Raw genomic sequence first — 15,732 nt, 5'->3', positions numbered from 1 at the left:
GATTTACATTTTTTAATGTTTCAGATTATCAAGCACATTTAAATACTGGAGATATTTTGAAAAAAATCAATTATGAAGGCCAGAAATCTACGTGACCCAGGATCTCTGTGAAAAACCATCATGCAGGCATGTTACGTCCACAAAGGGCACAACATATTTGAGTAATTTTTATTTTCAATTCTCTCGACCTTTTCTTTAAGATGAGCTTCTTTTGATTTTTCTGTGAAGAAAAAGAGAATTAAATCCTCGGTTCCCCGTGTCCCCCCCCAAAAAAGAAAACAAAAATCCCAAAGTATAAACAGAAAGTTGGACCTGATGAGCCGATCAAAAAGAACAAAACAGCAGGTACAGCAGGGGGCCAACCCTATACAGGGCCGTCGAAGCCCCTGCTAGTACCGGACTACAAGAAACTACTGCTAAAGAAAAATCGAAAACAGGACAACCGGTCCCACCAGGTCAAAAATTACAACAAAAAAAAACATCAACCAAACAAACAGCTAACAAAAACTACCGTGTGGCAGGCTGGAGACGTGCGCACCGCGTCAGAACGCATCCTGAGTGTTGGTTGGGAGTGGGCGTCGCCCTTTACCTGGCGCAACCCAGCCTATTTATAGGCGGTCCAACAGCGTCACAAATTAACGGACCAAATTACAAGAAAGAATGATCAAAACTCCAAAGTATATTAAACAACAACAACAAAAATCATATAACTAACTTCTATACAAAATAATCCAAGTGAAAAAAAATAGACAGAAATAAATACAATGTGCCGGAGCACATAACAAGGCATGATAAAAAAAATTTTTTAAAATCAAGAAATCACTTGATTAGAAACTCAGAAAGCAAAACTAAAGCTGCATTCGCACCAGCTTGTTTGTTTGCCAAGAAAGTTCGGTTCTTATGGGTTAGGTATGAATGCACTACCAAACTCTAATGAGAACCAAAAAGGTGAACTCTGGTCCGAATAAAAAAGTCAGTGACCTCTGGTCCAGTTCAAATGCATATATGAATGCCAATCGGACCGGAGAATGCCCCAAAAGCAGGAACCGAACTATAGTGCAGGGCATTCTGGGTACATACAACCAAGACAAATGTGGGATGCTAGTGCTAGCGGGAGAAATGGCTCATGATCTTTTATCAAAGGCTAAAGAGAACTCCTACAACCACTAAAATATGACATGTTTACATTTTGTGAAGAAGGAAGGTGCGCTCAGTCTTCTTCAGATGTTTTTGTGTCATTTCCTTCAGTGGTTTTTGGTACAGCGCCCCCACAGGCGAGGAGGGCAACAGATATTTTCAAGGGTTTGATTAGTTTGACACAGTGCAAACACACAAACTTTCAGCTCTGAATAGCACAAAAACAGAGAACGGTTTAGACGGCCAAACATAAAACCAGCTTGGTTTTGGTAGCTTACTTCTTTTAATAAGTGACTCTGTCATTTGAAAACTGCAGCCTACATCGACTTCAGTCACCACCGTCAATTTGTTTGCAATTTGTTCTGATCTGAAACATTTAGGTTTGACGATGAAGCAAAACCCAAAGAAATCGGTACTTTTAAGAGCACTGTACCACAGAAGTAAATAATTGATGATGTTCAGGTCTGATTCAATAACTTTGATGCAACATTTAAAGCTTCATCATCTTGTTGCAACAGGTTATTCGGGGTCCATGCAATAGGAGTGAAACAGCACGTTGTACATGGTTTGGTATGATCAGTACAACAGGCAAAAAAATAATAAAATAGCTGTTTTCTTTTCTTTGGATATCAATAAATAATCCTCTCAAAGAGAAAGAATGAACATCCTTGGTTTGAGCTATGCTCAGAGTTTTCTTTGTGTTCCAGCAAGTTAAATTAAAAATAAGAACAGTTTGTTTTTTCTGTAACTAAAAAAGGAAAAAGTAAAAAAGAAAAAAGTCAAGCAAACTGTTTTATTAAGCGGAAGGTGTATTACACAGCTTTGTAGAATGAAAAGGTTTCACACGTCTGCAAATTCTTAAAGTTTCATTTTAAAATCAGGCGGACGGATTCAGTAATAACCAACTTTACACTAATGATAAAAACCAATTAAATAACTGACGCTTTTGCGTCTGTTTGAAGTAAGAATAGAAAACGGCTCGATGAAGCGGCTGTGCAGACAAATGGCGCAATAAGTGATGATTATGGCCTCTCCAGGTCATACTCAGTCTGTCTCTGGGGAACTGAGAGTCTCAGAAGAAATCATAAAACGAACAAAACAAGTTTTTTTTAAAAAATAAAATAAAATAAATTTCAACCTCCAACCAGAAGAGCCTTCACAGCTAAACCAAGAAGCAGCACTGAAAGCACAGATGTTGGTTTATCTCTGGGGGAAAAAAAGAAAAGCAAAGCTAACGGAGACAAACTAATCAGCTTACGGCTCTCTCTAAATCTCCCTCTCCCATTTCTCTCCTTTTTGTGAGCCACACTTAATCATTCAGCAGAAAAACACAGATATCATGGAGGAAGAGAAAAGATGACACGCTGAAGAGCTTTCAACAGGGAGGTCTAGTGTTTTTCAGAGATTGCTCCTGTGCGAGGACGGCTACAAAACCTCCTTCAGTCACCATGTCTTTTATCAGCTCAGGTCAATTTTTGGTTCAAGAGAAAATTTATGTGCAAAGCAGAATTTATTCTCACTAATAATGATCTTACATAACTCCAATTTTTGTTACAGTTGAAGCCAGAAGTTTACATACGTCAAATAAAAAGACACATTCACATTTTTTCCTCACTGTGATGTTTAACTTCTCTTGTTTTAACTATCAAAATAATTTCTATTTGCTAAATGCCACAATAATGAGACTTACTTATTAATATATTTAAAATCAAAAGTTTACATACAGAATGATTACTATGTATCTGATATATTTTGTCGTTATTGTGGAATTTAGCAAATAGAAATAATTTAGCTTATTCTATTTGACCTAAAACAAGAAAAATTTGATTTGACTTCAGAAAGTAAGAAAAAAGGTGCATCTGTCTTAATATTTGGTGAATAAAAACTTATATGCACAAATATTAGCATGTCTGGTAACAGAGAGAAGTCAGAGAATATGCTTTTTTATTTTTATTTAACCATTACTTTACCAGGAAGTTCTTTCAGAGACCTTGTCGAAAGGTGTGTAGTAATTAAAAATTGCAGACGATTAAAACATTATAAAAACCTTAAATAAAACCCAGGAACAAATTATTTTAGACTGATCAACTTAAAGTAAATAAGTACAGAAATGCTTTCACAACATTTATATGTTGGGAATTGTTGGAAATTCAGCAGTAATTATGCAAAAAGTTATTTATTTTTAATGTTTGAGTTTTATTTTGATTAAATAAATGTATTTTTTTGTCCCATACCGAGATTTTGCTGATACAAAAGATGAATTTTTTACCATTTTTTTCTTTTCCATTGGTTTAACTGGTAATTCTGAGGAACAGATGTTGTCTTCCAGATGTGTACAGTAGAACAGCAGCTTTCTGTGCTTATCCAGGCATGATCGATTTGTTTGCACCCTTTGGGTCGCAGCCTGTAACAACGACAAATCAGCTACATGAGGGGAATCTCTTCACCCAGCACATATGGGGGTTTGCAGATAAAAAAGTATTTTCCTCGAATGGTGTTGTTTTACTGTCACTAATATAATTAACGCAAAGTTTCAGCTTTATGGCTACATGCTAACACGCTCTGCCATCTCACATGGGCTAGAAGGGGAAATGTTTGATCACTTTCTTTAAGGTCAAACTGCAGCATGGAGAGCCGAATTGAGCCAAGATTGTGAGAAACAAACTGGGTTCCTGAGATGCTGTAACATAGAGAAGAGGTTTGTTTCTCTTGTTACTATCTCAGCATTAATAAAAGACAAAGCGTCTGATGGATCGGAACAGCATCGACATTAGGAAGTATAGAAAAATTGGTGTTATAGTTCCAGGTTATGAAGCAGCTACTGAAGCATGTGGGGAAAATGTGGTTTGGAATAACAGAGAGAAATCAGACGGTGAACAGTGAATGACACGGCAAATACAATCATGATTTAGATGTTTTAAGGCTATGGAAAAAAAAGAAAACAACACATCTTCATGGTGTAGCGGATGCAACAGTAGAGTGCTGATGCTAATTGTTATGAACAGAAAATAGATTGCTTCATTGTCTAAAATCAGTTTTCTAACAAGGCAAATGGATGTGTGGTGAAAAAGAAAAAGTAAACGTAAAAAAAAAAACATGGATTCACAAAGATCAACTATGCAGAAATCATTTGGGAGCTTTATGAAAGTAGAAACGTGATCTCTTCCTTCCCCCTAAACAGTTTCTCTATTGGAAAGAAATTATGAAGCAAACTGTCTCCTGTTTGAACAGGAAGTCAACAGCCAGACTGTAGACCGTAGGTGTTGTTTGTGAGCATAAAGTTTCTCATATTAAGTTGATATACAGCTCTAGAAAAAATTAAGAGCCCAGTGCACTGAACCCCATTGAAAGCCTCATGGTTATTTCACCAAACATTGATTTCTGAACTCTCCCTGAGCTAAACCTTAGTATTGTTGTTTCTAAATGAACATGAACTTAGTTTTTTAATTTTATCATTATTTGAGGTCTGAAAGCACTGCATCTTTTTTGTTATTTTGACCATTTCCTGCAAATAAATACAAAATTTTTGCTTGAAATTTCAGAGACATGTTGTCAGTAGTTCATAGAATAAAAGAACAATTACTCATACATATACTTATAAAGAAATTGGTCACTTTTCCAGAGCTGTATGAAAATGATTCTGGACGTACGACATTGCATCATGCTGATCGCAGATGTGAACTGAATCAAAATTGATCATAAGAGACTTTGTGATGTCAAGAAACATTATATTGGCATGAAAATGCATCAATTTCATATTGTATTGTGATAAAGCTACTAATAACACAGTTGTTAGAAATGTACCACACAGTAACAATAATTCAGATACAGCGTTTATCTGAATGCCACCAAAGTTTAGCTTTTTGAATTAGTTTTTAAGCTATTTACCTCTGCGGTGACTAACCACAAAGAGCTTCTAAATCCTTAGAAAAGATGCCGGTTTGCTAAGTGTCCAAGCTACCACTGTAAGATAGTTCGTCTTCTTCAATCTAATAGTTGCATTGTACACATAAATATTGTCTTCAATCTCTAGAAACTTTTGGCAATTTTCTCACCTATGTTTTGCTCATTTTCACTTTTTAATTTTTTTTTTTACAGTGTATCAACTTTCTCCTAACTTCAATCCTGAATGCAACTTAAAAAGAAAAACTTATAAAATGAATAACATTGCAGTTTTTGCAGCATGTAACTCTGCTGACACCACTTTGACTCTAAAACTGACATTGTTGATTGACATTTTTCCATTTTTCTAACTTTTTAAGTTCATTTAAACATTTAGCAGCTAACGCTTCTGGATTGTAACTAAGTAAAACGACAGTCGTGCTGTGAGTGAGTTTGAGTCGTGCGTGGATGTAAACAGACTCGTCCTGTGTTTATTTCCTTGATGAGGATGCAGCTGTGACTCAAGATGCCACGTTAAGGGGAGAGAGCAGGGCTGCATTCACTCAGACAATGTGCTGTGTGCATTATGGATGAGGAGTGCCATGATTTCTCTATTTTTAGGGGACGGATTAGGGGATGCACACCAGCTGGAGGTGCGGCAGAGAAGTTGTAATTCGCAAAAACAAAAAACACACACAGATGGAAGATTTGTTGATTGTTGTATTAGGATTGTGTTACTGTGTTGCAAGACTTAAGGAGCTGGTAAACTTTAACTTTTCCAGTGATGCATCAAACTTCGTGTGCTGTTTTTCTTGTATCCACATAATGTCTACACCCACTTGTTTCCTTAGGGTAGCTGTGCTGAAAGTCAAATGCTATGCTGCAAGTTTTAGTTGCATTGGTTCATTAGCAGACCTGTGCAGAACTTTATTACATGCAGAGGAGGTAGTTGAACCAGCTGAATCAGCTTTGTAGGACCAGAGACATCTAAAAATGGCAGAAAACTGCAACACTCAATGGGCGAGAGTTCGGGTCGATGTCGGTCCACCATACTTTCATTATGTGTGATATGAGCCAAAAGAAACATCCAGACGCATGGTATCTTTTACTTATCCAACTTTTAGAGCCTCTTGTCACTTTAAATACAAATAAGCCGCTGCTGGCCACGCCTCTAACTCAACGTTGACACTCACACATGAAAATGGCTGCAAACAGATGCGCAATTATACAATCGTACGTCATTGAAAAGCAGAAGAGGAGCCTCCTGCACAACCAGTAACAATGCAGCAAGTGGTTTCTAGATAGTAAGTCAACAACAAAACACTTGTCTTTTCCAGCAGTCACTGTAAAGCGGTAAAACCAGCTGATCAAACATGCTGGAGTTCAGTTTGGGTTGATAAGTAACGTGCTGGAACTCAGCTGGGGTTGCTAGGTAACGGGGAGTTCCTCCTGATTTGTGCCGTTATGTTCCAGAGGTTTTCAAAACGCCTCATTTTCCAGACACCAAAAAGCATGAACTTATTTCCAAAAAGATGACTGGGAGGATTTTCTTTTTTGAAGTGTTTGAACTGTTTTTAGAAGGAGTAGAAACCCAAATATAAGAATAAAAACCTGCAAAATGTGAATTTTACACAATTCATCCCCCCTTAAACAAGATAAAGAACACAGTAGCACCTCCACTTGGTGAGGAAACTCCAAACCTTTTAAATCGCTGAGGACATTTAAACTGTGGCCTACAAATCACTTACTGAATCAATCCACCTTCAACATTTCCTCATGGTTCAGTTTACTACCAAACATAAAACAAAACTCATTACATAATTAATGAGGCCATTAAAACAACCCAACTCTTGGCTGCTCAACTGAAGAACCTCTCCCACCTCGTTTGCTATTTCTGTTGACCTTTTTTATGTGTTTAATGGTTTTAAACATGAAATCCTCCACAAAGTTCTTTATCCAACACGGGGGTCAGCGACCTTTTTCCATTCAAAGAGCTGCTTTGAGCCACTGAAAACATGTTTTTAAATACAAATTAAACTAAAATAACAATACAACAAATCCTCTATTACAAAAGAAAAACTAATTTACATTGAATGTTATCTATAAGTATTGAAAATAAAAGCGACAAAGCATAATCTAAACACTTGATGTAGATATTATGTCCCGTTTTTGCATGAGAACTCAAAAAACCTTCTAAAAAACTAATTTTTTATTGCATTCATAATGAAAAGTGTTCCATTTTTGGCTTTGTAAGAGCCACAGGATGATCTAACCTATTACTTATTAATAAAGATTAATAAGACCAACTTACTGCTGATCCATTTGGCATTTGGTTCATGAACCTTGAATTCTTTTCGGAAGAGGTCTCCAACCGTAACCTTGCCTTTCAGAGCCAGACGGTCGTCTTCACCTGCAAAGGAAATGACTATTTTAGTACAGGTAGGCGTTAGTATGCAGAACAGTAGCAGAGTGCAGTTCATGGAGGCTGGGATGAGGCTCAGATTTTATCCAAAAAAAGTCAGATTCCCTGGTAACCAAAGAAATAAAAAAAACCTTTATATAAATATATAAAAAGCTCTTTTACCCCAAAACACCCAGAAATTCTTGATTTTTGCTGTGAACTGATTGTATTTTTTAGATTATCACTTGCAATAAAACATCTTCAGTAAAAAAAACATTTTGAGGAGCTGACTTGACTTCTAATAAAAACATGGATATGTCTTCTTTTTGGTAGCAAAAGAAATGTTGAGAAAAAACTATTTGTGTTCCTAAGTCTTTAATTATTTCATACACCTTCCAGATTTAAAGCTTCTTACTGACGGAATAAGAACAAAGACAGATGGATCCCAAAAATAACGTTTTATTGCTTCACACCTAAGAATTTAAAAATACTTTTACTATAGATAGATTCTACACGTTGTTTTGTAAATGAGACCCATAATTATTATAAATCTCTGTTGTTTTTATGTTTTTGCTCAGTTTGAATCTCAGATTGAATCATAAAAAATCGAGTGCCGAGAGCAGTAAGTACAAATAACTAAAAGCTACTTTTTCATCTTTTAATGATTCAAATAAAGCCAAAGCGAATTTAATGTCCTCGTTTCACTTTTAGCGCTACAATATAATTAAATCCCTTCCATTTGTCACATAAATACAACAAAAAGGGCAAAATAAAGTTGCTGTTATGATAATTAAACGCTTAAGTTAAATACAGGGGCTGGTTTTGTGGTTTAAAAAGCTTTTTGAAGCAAGCAGTGAAACAGAAAAAGACCACAGAGATAGAAAAAAAAAATTCTCTTTTACTCCTGACAACAAAAAGCAGAGAATCTATAACATCAGATTTTTTACCTTAAACTGCATCTTAACAACTTTCTCCCCACAGGCTGTTCACATTTCAAAGAAGAATACCTTATATGAGGAAAAAAAGAGAAAAGAAGCCACACACGAGCATAATAACAAAGGCTTCATCGTATAACTCCCTCGGGCTTTTGATAAAACTGGGATGGGTTCTATTTGTCAGCACAGACTCACATATTTACCAAAAGTGCCTCATGCAATTTATTTCAGCTTAATTTCATCCATCGATGCTCATCATATCATCTTTGGCTCCATAAAATCATTCATTGCAGAGCGAAGGGAGAAGGCAAAAAAACCAAACCTGATGCAGTTGTGTTTTGAGTACGAGTTCAGCCTGTAATATTTTATTAAAAACTTACAATTTTAGTAGAAAATTATAGATTTTTCATCTTATTTTCTCTGACATCCACCTCTCAATGACATCAAACCGTCTTTGTCTTTATTACTGACATTTCATTAAAATCTCATCCAGTCAGAGCTTCTTGTAATGATATCATTTAAATCAAGGACTAATTTGTTGGAAATTAACATAATCTTTTATTATGGGCTCATCTGGTTAAGAACCAATTATTTCAACTTCCTTTGTTTGCTACAAGAAAATTGTTTCTACAACCAAATTTCCCTGATATAAATTGACTGTTAAATGACAAAACATTTATATTCTTACATTTATTGAATCGGTTAATGTAAGCAGTTTATAGTTACTGTCTCTAATCTCCAGATACAATACACGTTAGCTGAAAGGTGATTAAAAAGTAATCAATTTCAGCACCTGAAAGATGTGGGTTGAAGGAAAGGCAACAACATTAAATTCCTTTGCATATTGGCACTTACGAGTCTAATGCTCATTCAAAGTCTACATGGAGGCGCGTCGAGGGCACGTTTCGCACGTCAAGCACTGCGATGTGAAGCGTCTCGAGCGTTTGATGCACGTCCAACGCTGAAGTTGAAAAATCTGAACCTTCGCTGCTCAACGCGGAGCATCAACCAGCACATAGTGGTGTATTTTCTCAGAAAAAAACTATGGAGGATAAACTAAATGTCGCTGTTTACTCTCATCCTATAACCTACGACCACTCAAGTTATGACTACAGAGACAGGAATAGAAAGGACGTTGCATGGATGAGGATCAGCAAGGAAGTTGGAATGTTGGATGAGTTATAACTTTTACTGTTAGAAAATATTTCCCTGCATTTGAGCTATCCAAATCCGTCCAGCAAAAACATTGAGTCACATTAAATAAATGATGTATTTATTTAGACGAAATATGCAGGAGATGGTGGAAGAGTTTGGAGGACACGTATGCCAAGGAGTTTCCTCTCAACGCTGTCTAGAGCGATTTTGACGCGTCTAGAGCAAAAACTATCAAGCATCTGACTTCAAAGTGCACACGCGTAGAACTTGAAGCATCGAACGCGTTTGGTGTGAACGCACCACTAGTCACATGCAGATGCTATCCAACAGTATGTCAAGTAGCTTTGAGGCTACTTTAGCTTCCCAAGATGCATTCTCTTTTTAAAATTTTAGAAACGTTCTCTGAAAAAAAAAATACACAAATAGACAAACTTTCCATCAATAATTTGGAGTTAGGTTCCACAGAAAATAATAAGCAGGGACTTTACGTACTTTCTGGGTTAATAAACGAGAAAAAGAATATAATTCAGTCTATCATAAGGTTCATAAGAATTGTGTTTAGACCATAATAGATATTTTTAAAGTTGTTTTATATATTGCATATTGTAAATTCTGCATTATATGACTACATATTTCAAACTCTAACCTCTCTTCTCTAACCTCACTAAAAGGATTTTCTCTGATCCACCAGGTGTTTGCTAATTGCTGCTGGCTAGTCTGAAGGAGCTGAGAGAGGGAGGGCTGCTATGTAAGGTGCAAGCTCGGTCGCTTGGAAACTTCAGCTCTGAGGAGGAGCTGCGTCTCAAAGGCGGAGCTAGGTCCACCCAGGCGTTTTGTACAGCTGGATGGTTGCCATGGAGATTAAAAGACTTCTCAGACATGAATTAAATAATCAAGGCAACACGCCAGGTGTGTTTTTGATGAGGGAATAACATTATAATACGATGTAAAGCTCAAAAAAGACAATTTAGCATAATATTCCCTATATTTTCCAACTGTATAAGACTTTCTATATAACTAACCAACCTGCTACTGTTTCCCCTTTTTGTAAATTTATCTAAAAAGGTGTTTTATTTTCACTCTGACTGCATGTCGCTATTTCACTGAGCCGCACACCGTCTGTCAGAAAACCAAAGTGGCAGCAAACGTATGACCTAGATGTGCCGAAAAGAGAGTAACCTCTTAGGTATAGAAGTTGCACATTGTCAGAGAAGGAGGAGGAGGAAGTGGTGTTCAAAAGTCAAAATGTGTGTGTTGGTGCGTGTGTGTGTGTGGAGGAGAACAAAGTGGCTGTCAGGTGCACTTAGAAACCGGTTGCCAACCTGTACGGGGAGCATCCATCAAGCTAACCCCTTAACTGAGTGGAAACAACTCCTCAGACAAAAAGCAACGCCACAATTTGCTGCTCAACGTTTCCTCCCTTTGTTTCGAAAATTGTTCTTCAAGTATAATTGGAGCAAAACAGAATGTACTGAATAACCACTGGTTCAGCATTTTTATAGTAAAATTATCCCCAAAGCATTTTAACTGTGAGGCAATACTTCACTTGAGTCCATTTTCACAAAAATTCAATTTCTTTCCTGCAATTTTAAATCTCTGACGCATGTTTGTCTTAAAGGGAAAAGAAAATCACCTAATTTAAAAGTCCTTATGTCCACAAAAACAATCTGCTTTTATTGTTTACAATTTGTTCAAAACAAAATGTCTTCTCTCTTCAAATAGTCTGCGTTTTAGTTTTAAATAGCCCAATCAACATCAGAGAAATTCCACCAAATTTCCAACAAAAATGGGAAAAATTCACATTTTAGAAAACCGTCTTCATTTTTGGGGGTCACACTTGAATAAAAACCTACAACAGCTTCATGCAGAAAAAAAGATTCTTCATATTTCAACAGGTGGGCCTCTCATTCTTTAGCAGTATTCTGCAAATAAAGCGTTCGTTCTGACTGAAACCACATTTTTTTCTGCTTGTGGTGAATAAGCACAGATGAGAATAAAGACTTCAATTACCACCACACAGGGAGACACTCGTTTTAAGTGGCAGAGATAATTTCCTCACAGAGAGGAGCCAGAAAATATTCCTTTGTCACACAGAAAGGAATATTTCTGCCACCGCATGTTTGGAGATCAGCATTAGCTCTGGAAAGAAGCATCCTTTCAAAAGTAATTTGAATACTTGAGAACAAAACAACTGCGCTTTGTTTTTCCTTATCCTAAAAGTTAGGCTTGACAGAAAATAAACTTTATCTTTAAAAGAAAAGGAGAAACTGATGAAGCAGAGCGAACAGCCGACATCCACAGAACCAGTTCACCCAGTCATCCAGCAGCAATAACTCTCAGTAGTTGCTTCCTGTTTGACCTCATCAGTCTCTCACATCGTAGTGCAGGAGTGTTTCTCCACTGTTTCTTATAAAGTTGCTCCAGTTAATTAACGTTTGCAGACATTCATCTCCATGTTGCCTTTTTTAAAGCAACATTTCAACGTTTTAACTGGTTTAAAGTCCAGGCTTTAACTGCACCACTGAAATCCAGTCTACGGTCATTATGTTACAGCATTGTTCCTGTGTTTGGGTCAAAACTGTACAAAAAACATATCAATTTTGCATTTAAGATTAAAAAAAAACTCCTGTCTGTAAATATATTTTACAAAGAACTACTCAAGTAGTCGAGTTTTAGCTTCATCTGGTTGAAAATCGTTAGAAACATTCTCCTACGATGCAACTTTTGATGTCCAATTATTAATTGTTTAATTGAAAAAACAGTCAGCAGGTCAGGTAAGTTGAGAAAAAATGGCTGAGGTTTTCACATGTTGATGTTAGAAACATCTTTATTTAGCTTCAGTTGCAGATCGATTGCTACAAATGATCAAACGTTCCCCAAAGGAATGATTTGTTTTTGCATTTTAGGCATTAAATGTTTATTTACATATCTAAAAAAGAACATTTGTTCATTTGCTTTGTCTGAATTTAGAAATTTTACAAAATAGACTTCAATGATTAAATGAGAAATCTGCAGAATGTGCCAATGTCTTTTATCTGATTACTCGATTAGTTGTCAGAATAATTGATTAAATACCAAATTAAAATAAAATTAAAATATTGCAGCTATACTGGGTAGCAATATTTGGAAAATATTTTTTATATTTTCCATCTTTATCCAGAAAAACATTAAAGCAAATTTTACACTTTTCCAGACCACACACACAGAAACCTTTAAAAAACTGAATTTTAAAATCTTTTAAAAAGTTGACGTCATCGCCAATTTGAGTTTGGTTCATCTTTAAATTTAAAGTCTGGCTTAAAAAATATTTTTAAGAAATTTTTTTTTTTTTAAAACACCTACTGGAAGCAAGAAACATATTTTTATCTCCAATAAACTACTGAGATTGCAACGCAAAGGTGCAAAATTCAAATATGTTCAGGATTTCTCAAATTATTCTGACAAATGAAAACTAGTGACTAAAATTTCATACCTGGCAACTCAAAAAGTTAGAAAGAATGTGTTGTTAAGTCTGTAAGCACAAAAAAAACGACAACACATTCAACTTTGGAGAATTCAAGAATCCAATTAAGCAACCACAACAACCTCCTGGAGGAGTAAAATAACCCGTTTCTGCACAAGCCGGCGCTGTCCTTGAGGAAGGATTCTTGGAGCCTGCAGTGTCTATCGGCTCAACTCCAACGCACCAAAACGCTAATCACACCGACTTTCACAACCAAATTTGACAAGGTCAGCACTAATATTAATATTCAAAAACCCATTAAAAACACAAAATATTATTTCACTTAGCAGGCTTGTCTGCTTTGGGGGCAGATACAGACTGGAGCGACGTTTCTGTTTAAGAACTGAAAGGCTGCAAACGGAGGGGACAGATTGAGGGACGGGGAAAGACGGAGACGCCACCTGTCTGCTATCCAGGTTTTTCTGCTTCACTCCTGCTGTCCTGGTCTGTTTCAGTCCATAACAAACATTCAACATTTAACATCAACACTGTGAAAAGTGACTTTAGAGCCAGATTCACATAATTCACTAATTCATAAGCAGACTGGGAAGCACCAGAGGAACTTAGCAGGGGAAGCAAACAAACTTTTCAGTAACTTTTCAAATAAAATAAACATGTTTATTAATACTAAATAAACAATAAGACGGTAAACAGTGAGATGAATAAAATGCTGAGTAACTATGCTCAAATTTACATAAACATTAGCTCATATGTTGCAGAAATCTAACGTTTCCAATCTCTGAAGTTTATTTCTTTAAATGCTAAATCAATCTACTCAAGTAAAAGAAAAGTACAGAGCAGTAAAACTAGTCCTATAAGTACCTTTTTCCCCAAAAAGTTACTCAAGTAAATGTAACCAGTATTACTCACTGGTAAGATTTGTTACTAATAGATAACAACAATATTAGTAGCCTATTCTTGCTAACAAGTTTAATGTGATATCGGCATTAGCTAGTTATCATATAGCTAACATGACCTGCATTAAACTTTTACTAAGTCTATTAAGCAGAATTAAAATAGCAATAAACAGATAATTTTTCGTGAGCAGCGGAGAAAAGTTCGTTGCACAAAGTCGGGCCTGACTTTTTTCTTTCTTTTTTTTTCAAACACCGGCTGATACTGATGATCTCTGGATAGCTGCATGTATGGGAGTCAAATTATTACACTGACCACAATGGTGCTTTTGGAACATCACAAACCAAACGTATTACGAACTGTTCCAAGGACGGGAGTCAGACTCCAGACTACCCCGGTCTACAGTCTCTATATGCGGGGTGCCGCGCTAACCACTGCGCCACACAACGCCCCTATTGCGGTAGCCATTGCTGACATTTTCAGTTTCTCTTTGGTGAATTATTTACATTTTTATACAATTTGAGCTTTCTAACGAACTCATCTAATTCACCTTCTTTCATTTCCTTGGAAAAATCAGTTTTGTCACGTGATTGCGACTAGTCGACTGGCCCAGAAAAAAGTCCTTGAAGAGAAAAGAATCAACTAGTCGACTAATTGGTGCAACCCTTATTGAGAAAACAAACTTTCATTATGTCATTGTCAATATATTAGTTGAAAATATTATTAAAACAAAAGTATTATCGTTTAATTATCGCAATAATTAGCGGGACAATTTGTTGCCCAACCAACAAAAATAAAACATCCCTGCTTCAAAATTTATATTTATAAAAATATACATGAGCCTGTTTGTTTATTTATATCAGAGGGACATTGTGCATTAATGAACATTTTGAACAGCACAAATGTAAATGCATCCAATTACAGCCAACACTAATTTACATTGTTTATGGCCCTGCCAGATGTTACAGGCTCAATATACTGTAATTAAAAAATAAATAAATAAACAAAAGAACAAGAAAGACGTGGATAGAAAACATCAAGATAGAATACATTATAATAAAAAATAAAAATAGACTGTCAGGTTCCACATACAAACCATAATTTATGATGATGTGTAATCTGGAGCATTTGGACTCCAGGAACACAAAATTAAAAATTGAGCAAAAACTCACTTTTAATATTTAAGTGTTTAACTTAAATACGTTAAACACTCAGTGGGGGAAAAGGCTTCAGATTCAATTCATCTGCATATAAATGTGTGTGAGTGTGTAAGGGTGAAAAGTCGGGACGACTAGAAAAGTTCTGTGTAAGTTCAGTCCATTTCCCGTTTAGTTCTCCAGAATGATTGAACTGCACTGCCGGAAACCCCGCTGTGACCCTGTGGACGAACAAGGTCACTTTTTGCTTATTGTCCTTGTAAATTAATTCTAGTGAGCGCACGATGAAGGCCACATTAACCTGATTTGACTCCTGCAGTGCATAAAACCGTATCCAGGAGCTTTATGGGCCTGAATGCAAACAGATGGTCGTCTGATTAAACTTTTATAAAAAAATTTTTTAAAAAGACACTCAAGGTCAGCCACAAATGAAACTCAGAGGGTTTAAAACAACTAAACAAAGACGTATCCATCCAAATTACACACTTCAGTCAAAAGAGGCACATGGGCTTGTTGGGAAGGAAGTGATGCTGCACCAGCTGAGCTTAATGAAGTTCCCTGACCTTGACTACATCTGTTAAAGGGAAAACGTTCACGTGGAAACCGGGAGGGAAGGCGAGTGTAAACACCTCAGTGGACGGAGTCAGCAAGACGCCGGCACTTTGTTCGCTCCATTGTTTGTGAAGAGATTGATTGTGAACTCTAATG

General features: G+C 36.3%; 1 protein-coding gene across 5 annotated transcripts in view; it reads right to left on the bottom strand.

Annotated features, from left to right (window-relative positions):
• The window catches only part of LOC116711741 (dipeptidyl aminopeptidase-like protein 6), a 277,037-nt gene that overhangs the window by 65,397 nt on the left and 195,908 nt on the right, over positions 1-15,732 (bottom strand). For all 5 annotated transcript variants that reach the window (XM_032551215.1, XM_032551217.1, XM_032551216.1 and 2 more), the window contains one exon: positions 7,331-7,429. In XM_032551215.1, the coding sequence (XP_032407106.1) occupies positions 7,331-7,429 (99 nt within the window). The remainder of the gene's footprint in view (positions 1-7,330; positions 7,430-15,732) is intronic.

Source organism: Xiphophorus hellerii, chromosome 21, assembly GCF_003331165.1.
Source record: "Xiphophorus hellerii strain 12219 chromosome 21, Xiphophorus_hellerii-4.1, whole genome shotgun sequence".
Taxonomy (NCBI): Eukaryota; Metazoa; Chordata; class Actinopteri; order Cyprinodontiformes; family Poeciliidae; genus Xiphophorus; species Xiphophorus hellerii.
This window is presented reverse-complemented; position numbering and strand designations above follow the sequence as displayed.